We start from the raw sequence: 9,534 nt of genomic DNA on the forward strand, positions 1-9,534 counted from the left end.
TCTCCTCAGGCTTTGGCATTTTCAGCTTGGAGCCTTGTCTTCCTTCTGTCGTGTATTTGCCTTGCTTGGGAGAAGTCACCCTTCTAATGCAAAGAGGGGCTCATGATGGGTGGAGAGTGAATAAAAGTCAGGCTCTCAGCCAGAAAATACGCTGTGATTGTTTACAAATGTGACCTGGCCCGCAGAAAACCGTGGAAGTCGTTTTTTTTGGTTTTAAAAAGACACCAACATTTACTGTGATACATTTATATTATAGATATAATACATAAAACATCTAACATGAAACTCTTATGGTCTCCCCAAAAGAAGAGAACCAAGCCGGCCCTCCCTGTCCCAAGCCCAGCGATCTGAGTGGTGCTGGCTGGAGGCGCCTCCCTCCCAGACCCAGAGCCAGGGCCTCCGCGGGGGACAAGCCTGTGGGCAGCCTGGGGCTGGAGGAGACGGAGGCCCACAGCCACCCCCAGGGAAAGCTGGGGGAAAGGGGAAGCCCATCTCGCCTCTTCGGTTCCCCTGGGAGCAAAAGCAATCCCAAAGCCAAAAGGAAAGAGAGCCGCAGACCCTCCCTGCCGCGGCTGACGAAGAGTCTCATTTTGGCAAGTATCTGAGCAAAACCAAAACAAAACAAAAACCAAAGAAAATGGTGGTTTCGCATAGACATGCACATTCACATTGCACAAGGCACCGCTGGGGACACAGAGAGGCCAGATACAAATGCTGATACCGGCTGATAAAGCAAAATATTTGGAAAGCTTCTCATAGCTCGGGTCCCTCTGGGATGGACGGACTGTGCTTCGAGTTTGTATGGCCATGCTGCCGCCTGACAGGACAGACAAGGCCGATGCTCCCAGGGTCCCTTCACCCTGCCTCCAACGCCAGGTCGGGAACTCTGTGTTTCCGGCTTCCACCAGGCCACCACTCTCATGAACGCACGTCCTTAAGCTAACCCACACCTAGCTTTCTGGTCTGCCTGGGGGTGAGGGCTCTCACTGGTGACACTGAAACCAAAGAGTTCTGCCCTGGAAGCCCAGCCTGTGGTAGGCTGGGAGGTGAGGCAAGGAACAAGGGACCCTCCACCTTCACGAGTCCCAGGGGAACCTAGGGGAGCAATGGTAGGTTCAGAGCCCCAGATCCCTGCGTTTCCTCCCCTCCTCGGACAAGGAGCTGAGGAACAGCTGGGGACTGGCTCTCTGGATCTCTGCTCTCCCTGAACCTTCCCCCTGCGTGGGGACTGCACCCCCTCCTTCTCTCATGGGGGCCAGCTGCAGCCTTGCGAAGGAGGCAGGAACCTTCCAAATAAAATGACAAGGCACAAATTTGCTCCCCCTACGTGGTAGGAATCAGAGCGGGTGAGTTTGCATTTCCAAGGCACAATGTTATTCTTTAATACTAAAGTTGCCAGGCTCCCCGCTTGGCCCCACGATGCTTCTCCTCTTTTACAGGAAGAAACTCCTGCCTGACCCCTCCTCTTGGACGCACCGTGTCCCGCGCAGAAGAAAGCCAGGGGCACGCGCGGCAGGCCAGGCTTTCAGGTGGCATCGGAATCTCCTAGTCCTGGCATGCGCGGCTCTGACAGTCTTGAGATCCAGAGACCCGAAAGCACTCCCGAGGTCCCAGCCAGGGGCCGGCCCAGAGCGGTCCCGCCGCCGCCGGGGCCTCAAGAGCAGTTGCCCATGGCCTTGACCAGGGAGCTCTCTGGTAGCTGGCGGAAGATGCCCCGCAGGGTGTCCAGTTCACGGCTCAATTGTTCCACCCGCTTGCGCAGGCGGTCATTGTCACTGGTCAGCTCCAGCACCTTCTGCTGCGTCTCCACATTACGCTGCTTGGCCTTGTCCCGGCTCTTGCGCACGGCGATGTTGTTGCGTTCCCGCCGCACCCTGTACTCGTTGCTATTCTTGTCCACCGACTTCTTGGTTTTGCCCGCGCCTCCGCCGCCCGCGCGGAGGTCGGAGTGCGCAGCGGTCAGCCCCTTGAGCGCGCCGCCGGAACCGGGAAGGCCAGCGGCGCTGAGTGCTGGCGCTGGATGCGGGCTGGGCACGGGCGTGGGCGGCGGCGTGGGGTGGCCGGGCTGCAGGTGCATGGTGGTCTGGCCGCAGTGAGCGATCTGGAACTGCAGGTGCGGGGCAGCCAGGTGCGCGGGCGGCGGGTGCGGGTGCGGCGGCGGCGGCGGAGGCGGCTGGTAGGGGAAGAGGCCGGCCAGCGACAGCTGTTTTGCCTCGTCCTCCTCGCGCGGCTCCTGCTTGATCACTAGCGGCCGCAGCGCTGGCGCCCCGACGCGCTCGTACAGGGGCTCCAGCCTGCCGTCCAGGTAACCGACTCCGGAGCAGCCGTAGCTGGGAGGGGGGCCGTGCGCTCCCCCGGGCATAACAACGCCTCCGGGGCCCACCGGGGCGCCCGGGTAGTCAAAGTCGCTGCCGCCGCCTCCTGAGGGGGCCGCGGCCACCTTGGCCTTCTCCTGCTGCCGGCTGTGCTGGAACAGGTCGGCCAGGAACTCGTCGTTGAAGGCTGCCGGGTCGATGTAGGCGCTGATGTCGATGGAGGTCTCGTGTTCACAGATGCCACCCAGCGGCTCCGGGGCGGCAGGTGGGGCTGGGGGCTGCGTAGGGCCAGGGCCCCGGGGAAAGCCGAAGACGGCGCTGCTGGGCGCGTGCTGGGGGCTCTGGAGGTGACTGCTCATCGGGGGCCGCGGCTCCACCTCGTAGAAGTCGGCCGACTCCATGGAGGAGCTAGAGTCCTCCCGGCATGGCGAGCCTCGGCGGCCTCCAGGTTGCGCGGGGCGCCGCTGCTGCCGCCACCCACCGGGAGTCCCTACCAGCTTGCGCCCGCGCGGCTCCGGGTCGCGAATGGCCAGGCCCGCGCGGGCCCCTTATTTATACCCAGGTTAGCTGTCGCCCTCTAGCGCCCCGCCGGCGGAGACAGCGCGCGGCGCCTCCTGGGTCTTAGGGCCTCTCCGCAGAAGAAGGTGGTGAGCGGGCCGGAGCACGGAGGTGGCGGGAGAGCCCGCGAGGCAACGCCCACCGGCCCCTGCACCGGGAGCAGAACCGTGACCCGCCCGCGGTGCCCAGCCCTCGGCCGAGTTGTCCCCCCCACAAACACGTGGTCGGTGGTGGGCCCCCTTCTCTAGCCTCTGCCAGACACCCACTTCCAGCCAACGGCCGGTGGTGGCCAGGAGCACCCAGCCACCGCGCAGAGGGTTGGTGGAGGGCAAGTCCTGGTCTCTGAGCTACTGTGGCGCCGGCTCGCTTTAAAAGCCAGAATCGGTCCTGTCCAGGATCGGGGTTTCTGGAGGGCGGCGACTCGGAGAAAGATCTGGGGCTGGGGTGGGTGGCAGAAAACAGTTTTGGAGGTACGGCCTATTGCACACCGCGACGTGTAGAGGCCCGGAGTGTCGTGATTTTGCGTCTTTATCTGCAGTCTCCAGGCGGCCCCACGGATTCCATGCACCTTTCCCCAGCTCCGCCTCTCACAGGACCTCAGGGTTCCAAGAGCGTTGCAGTGTCGGGCGCTAGGACCCAGCAGGGAGCGGAGGGACGAGGAGGCGGTCGCGGCCCCGGGAGCCTGGTGGACTCGTCCGGTCTGACCGCCTGGGCTGGAAAACTTTTTCTTTTTTAATTACTTCTCGCCGAGTTAGGGTTGCTAAGCGCGCTCGGGGCTTGGCGGGGCTGTCCCTCCCGGGCGCCAAATTTTCCCTGTGCGACGGGCGCAGCTGGATTCCGGGGCTGGGGTACCAGAGCGAGGGGGAGCGCACTGAAAGAGGAGGCGGACTTGCCTCCGGAACGGGGATCTCGAAGTGGGCCGGCTGTCAACGGGTTTGGAACGCACTGCCTTCTCCCCTAGTCCCGGTTCAGATGGGCTCCAGCAGGAGTGTCAGGGGAGCCTGGGTCTCGGAGTCTCGGAGGCTCAGGATCCGAGAACTTAATGGGAGAACCCTGCTGGTTGGTTCTCAGGCCGCTGGGTTTCCCGAGACACCCGGGGTGGGGAATAAGTGGCCAGACTCAGTGTCCTCCTCTCGCCCCCCGCCCCCCGATCTCCCCACCCTCTCCGGCGCTGAGCCGCCTCAGAACTCATTGGAAAGGATTTTTTGGCGGCCGGTTTCCTCAGCCACGTGGTGCCTCGTGCATTTTCTGTGGGGATCGCGTGGACAGCGGGGCTCACTGGGGACCTCATGGACCCTTGCCACTACCCTCCTCCCCCACCGCCCTTACGACTTCGTGCTCGAAGTCCAACGCTGCCTGGATGTTGATTGGAGGTGTGCCTGCCTTGGGAGCCATGGGCCACGCTGGTCTAGACCCTCTCGCAGAGAGCAGCCTTCCGAGGCTTGGCAAGGCGCCCCACCTGCCCAGGAGCCCTCAAGGCCAGCGCGCAAACACCGGCCAGGCTTCCACTGTGGTCACAGGAAAGAAGCAATTTCAACTGCGGAATGCACCCTGTGCTTTAATCAAGTTTCTATGCATCATATTTCCAATGATTAATGACCCAACTGCTTCAGTTTTTAGTCCAGACTTCACACATAACATATTTTTAGCTTGATTTTGGACTGGGAGTAAAAGTAGATATGTTAAACAAATAACCCGTGCGAGCTGAGGAGCTGCTGTGCTGGCCAGCCCCTGGGGAGCCGCAGAGAAACTCGGAGGGGCTTTTCCATTTTCCTGCCCTGCTAATAATAACGGCTGCCCCAGGGTGGGAGTGAAGAAAAGGCTACTGCAATGCACCCTGTTCAGGGTGCAGGTGGAGTGTCTCCTCTTAGGATGGGAGGGAATCTCCGAGGCCCCCAGGGCTGGGGGAGCACTGGAACCAGGCCTCCTCCATAGGGTGTATGGAGGTGAGAGAGGCCCCCAAGAGGGCCCACATCCAGGGCTGCAGGTCCTTCCACAACAGGACCAGATTTCCCCCACAAAGCCAGCTTTGTGCAAGGTGTGTAGTGTCCGGAGATGAGTAAGAAGTGGCCTCTGCCCCCTTGGAGCTCTGGGCACATTTGGGGAGACAGGTAACACAGTCCGCTGGAACTCCTACAGTCCCAACAAGGGACTCCTCACAGATGAGGTGACATGGAAAGACCAAGTGACGGGAGTGGGCAGCGGGACTTTGTCCGCTAATTTGTCGAAGGTCTGGTAGGAGACATGAGTGGGGATGAAGGATGGATGAGCTGAATGATAATGGATGCTCTGCCCTGGTGAACAGGAGCCTCTGTGTGTGTGTGGGGGGGGGCAGGTATCAGCAAATTCCGTTTGGGGAGGTGCTATGGGCTAAATTGTATTCCCCAATCCAATTCATTAGTTGAAGCCCTAACCCCCAATGTGACTGTAATCTGGGGTATGGGGGGGCAGTAATTAAGATTCAATGAGGTCATAGGGTGGGGTCCTAATCGGACAGGATTGGTGGCCTTGTCGGAGGAGAGAGGGAGATCTCCTCCCCCCACCCCACCTGGCTAGAACTCTGGCACTGGCACCATGTGAGGACACAAGCATGGCAGTGTCTGCAAGCCAGAGAAGAGAGCCCTCACCCAAACCCAGCCATCCTGGCACCCTGGTCTTGGACTTCCAGCTTCCAGAGCTATGAGACTAACTTCTGTTATTGAAACCACACAATCTGTGGTTATTTTGTTACTGCAGCCTAGGCTAAGACAGGACATCAGAGAGGGCTTCATGGAAGAGTAGGTCTTTGAGCTGCACCTTGAAGGACGAGCAAGAGTCTCCTAGGATAGGTGGACGGAACAGTGGGTGCAAAGGTGGAGAGGCTGTGAGTTCACAGCATGTTCTGGTAACAAAGGACGAGATGTCTGTTAGGCTGGAGTGTAGGGAGGGGCCTAGATAAGGCTGTATCTGAGGATGGGGCTGGGTTTATGGCCAAGGCCAGTCCAGGTGGAGGAGAGAGCCTGTCTCCCAGGCTTTTGCCAGCCAGCTTGTAGCAGGAGGGCACTGTGATCTACCCCCTTGGACTGTCCCCCACCAGGAGCTTCCTCAGGTGGGTATAGATTCCCAGCACAGGACTGCAACTCTGCCCATGCCCCTGAAAACTGCCCCCCACTCCCATCACCTCTTGGACTTGGGGTGTGCACACTGCCAAGTTCCTGGTAACACAGCCCATGTTACCCAGGCAGCTGCCTCTGGGTTGTTCGAGCAGGAAATCCCTTGGCCTGGTAGACTCATCACCCCAAGGGAAGGGAAGAGCCAGAGGAAGGCATGAGGGGGCCCTCTAATGTGAGATCCAGCTCAGGGGTCCTAGTACCTGAGTCTGAGCGAAGTACCGGGGCCTGCTGGGCAGGGTCCCAGGGCCCTGGCCAGTCCCGCTCTCATTCACTGCAGGCAGGAGAACAGTGATACCAGTGCTTCTGGCCTTGTCTGGAGGCCCCTGGCCCTCTTCTGTTGGACGGCATGTCAGCAACAATTCCACACCAATATCCGAAATGCATCCCTTCTCTCATCTCTCCACAGGCTCCTGTTCCAGCCACCATGCTCGCTCACCTGGGCTGCCACAGCAGCCTCTCGCTGGCCTCCCTGCTGCCTTGCTGGCCTCCTTGCCCCCAGCATTGTCCACAAAGCTGCCGCGTTCCCATTAAACATTCACTGGGACCATTTCACTCACCTCCTTCAACCTCCTGTGACCTTCTTTTGCATGTGGACGGAGACATGTGACGCGCCACCCTGGCCACAAGGCCTGCATAATTTGGCCCTTTCCTCTTCCACTCCTCAGACTCTTCCTGGCTCCCAACTATTCTTCGACAAGATGAGTGTCTCCCAGCCTTGGGGAGATTTCCTGGGCTTCGCTGGCTCCCTGGAATGTTCTTCCAAAATGTGGGCATGACTCCTTCTTCCTGTCGTTGGAGTCTCACCTTCTCAAAGAGGGTCCTCTCAGGTCTGAACTGCATACTTAGCCAACCACCTTCCCCTGGCCCCCACCACACCACCCCTTTGGCCACTGTGTGCTTTATTTTCCTCATCGCACTGGAAAATAAATGGAAAACGGTTTTATTTACTTACTTCTCTTGTTCCCTGTCTGGTCTCCCCACCAGAGTGCCAGCTTCACAAAGACAGGACCTTCTCCCATTCCGCCTATTTCCGGAGCGAGAACAGGCCTTGGCCTATGGTAGAGCCTCAAATATCTGTTGAATGGACAAGAATAGATTCTGTTCAAGAAAACTGCCACCCAGAACTCTCAGTTTGTCCCCAAGCCTAGGAGGGCTGCTCAAGGGTGGCTCAAAGGATGCTGGGCAAGACCTGACCCCTGGGTCAGAGCTCCTCAGGGCAGGCCCCTAGGAGCCTTCTGCAGCTAGGGCCTGGAGAGCCTACACAGTGCCTTTGGGCTAACTCGAAAGAATCTCCCTCAGGCAGATGCAGGCCCCTGGGGCGTGGCTGAGCAGAAAGTGCCTTCGTCAGGAGGAAAAAGGGTGCCTTTCTCTAGAGAGATGCACCCCTGCTGAAACACAAAGCTGAGTGCGTGGAGGCCTCCTGAATCGGGCTCGGTTGTGTGGTGAGAACTTCTCAGCCCAACAAGGCAGCCCTGACACCCCTCCCCCACGTTGGCTCCAGAGCACCCTTATGTGTAGGGCTCGGCTGGGAGGCTGCTCGCTGGGAGAGTTGCTCAGGGGAGCAGACTCGGTGCTTGGGCGTGAGGACATCAGATCCACCTGGGAGAACCGGCCTGCCTCCCGCAGGCTCACGTGGGAGGCAGGGGCTGCCCCGGCACGTACCCTGACAGCCCTACCGCTCCAGAGATGGGGTGGGGCTCCTTGGAGCCCACTTCTGTGTCCCCACTGTAATGATCTCATTCCTTCTCTTTGCTAATTACAAGGATGTATACCTCAAGGCGCATCTTAAAAAGCAACCAACAAACAAGTAAAACTTAAATAAGGGGAGAAATCGAACCTTTTGAAAATCACAACCAGAGTCTTTAGGTACCAGCGCATACAGGCCTCAATTCTAGCCTTCTTTCCTTGTGGTTGTACTTGGCTGCCCAAATCCACCAGGCTGGGTGTAAAGCGTCCCCTGAGTACAGGCGATGGAGTTACAGGAGAGACCAGCTGCCCACGGTGGGCTGCCTGATGCTTCCAGAGACCTTCTGCATTCAAGCCCCTTCGCTTCCTCAGGCCTGGCTGCGGTCTGTGGGGACAGTCAGCTTACAGCGTTAAAAAACGGAATTGCAAATGTCACCATTCTAGACTGCTAGGATAAAGCCATAATGGGGAAAAAAGCAATTTACAGCACAGCAGGCAGGTCTTACTTCTTGGGGTGACAGTTATGTAAATATGTATTGAGGGTGAATAGAAAAGTTAGGAGGGACATACACCAAACCGTGAACAGCAAGGCCACCTGGGAGGAAGGCAGAAAACTTATACTTCAAATGTATATACTCCTGGATGTTGGACGTTTTAAACAGATGAGTATGTATGTATTACTTTTATAGCTTTATAAATGATAAAAAATACTTTAAATCACCTTTAATTTATAGTTTTATAATTTTATAGTTTTATAAACTATATAAACTATAAAATGTTTTAAAGTTACCTTCATGTACTCTACAAATGCATGATGCCATAATGGAGTCCATAGATCTGTCAATAACTTCAAAATGCCTTTTAATGATGATATTTTCTGAGTAAAAAAAATCTGGAAACATAGGCTAAGAATGAACTATTTTCTGATTTGTGAATGTGCTTATATGGGAAGCACGCCTAGTTATAGACAGTAAATCAGATTTAGTTCCACATACCATAAGTCATCTTTATTTTAAATGAGAAAAGCTTATATATATATATATATATATATATATGAGCTATATATATATATACACATATATAACTTCTACAAATCATATGAAAACAAATCAAAAAGAAAATGGGTGTACACAGATAGTTTATTTTTACGAAATAGTAAATGCAAGTGATTTTAAATATGTTTAAAAGTGCGAGTACTCTGGCCCTGGCTGGTGTAGCTCAGTGGACTGAGCGCAGGCCTGCGAACCAAACAACTGCAGTTAAATTCCCAATCAGGGCACAGGTCTGGGTTGCAGACCAGTTCCCAGCAGGGGACGCATGAGAGGCAACCATACATTGATATTTCTCTTTCTTTCTCTTTCCCCTCTCCTCTAAAGAGAAATAAATAAAATCTTTTTTTAAAAAGTGCTAGTACTTTGAATAAAAGACAAACAAATTAAAACCATACAAATCTGACAGGTTGGGATGAAACGTTCGGTAACGTGCTGGCCTGGTGAGTGGGTGCCGCAGACAGACAGACTGCACGTTGGCACGGCCTCTTCGGAGGACGTTGGAGCAATAACTGGCTAATTTGAAAGTGTCGTTTGCCTTTCACCAGAGATTCCATTTATAAAAATGGAATCCCATATGCTCTCACAAGTACCCAAAGGGGTGCCTGCTTGGATATTGACCAAAAACATTGTTTATAATCGCAGAGACTGGAGACAACTGAAAGTCTGCCTATTAATAGAAGACTGGTTAGATACCCATGGGATAGCTGGTCAGTAAGCTTCTGTGTCTCTGTTAAAAAGGAGGAGGAAAATCTGTATGGAAATCTGTATACA

General features: G+C 55.9%; 1 protein-coding gene and 1 long non-coding RNA gene across 2 annotated transcripts; both read right to left on the reverse strand.

The window, feature by feature from the left end:
* Positions 1-230: 230 nt before the first annotated feature.
* CEBPA (CCAAT enhancer binding protein alpha) lies at positions 231-2,829 on the reverse strand. Its single transcript, XM_037030777.1, has one exon. It carries the CDS (start codon positions 2,714-2,716, stop codon positions 1,655-1,657), a length of 1,062 nt encoding a protein of 353 aa, XP_036886672.1. The 5' UTR covers positions 2,717-2,829; the 3' UTR covers positions 231-1,654.
* A 3,620-nt stretch (positions 2,830-6,449) lies between these two features.
* On the reverse strand, positions 6,450-7,945 carry LOC118976373 (uncharacterized). Its single transcript, XR_005064255.1, has 3 exons — positions 7,863-7,945; positions 6,978-7,099; positions 6,450-6,771 (listed from the first exon to the last, which is right to left on the reverse strand). It is a non-coding gene; the product is annotated as an uncharacterized LOC118976373 (long non-coding RNA).
* Between the last annotated feature and the right edge of the window lie 1,589 nt (positions 7,946-9,534).

Source organism: Sturnira hondurensis, unplaced genomic scaffold (assembly GCF_014824575.4).
Source record: "Sturnira hondurensis isolate 20B ecotype Veracruz unplaced genomic scaffold, ASM1482457v3 Scaffold0020884, whole genome shotgun sequence".
NCBI lineage: Eukaryota > Metazoa > Chordata > Mammalia > Chiroptera > Phyllostomidae > Sturnira > Sturnira hondurensis.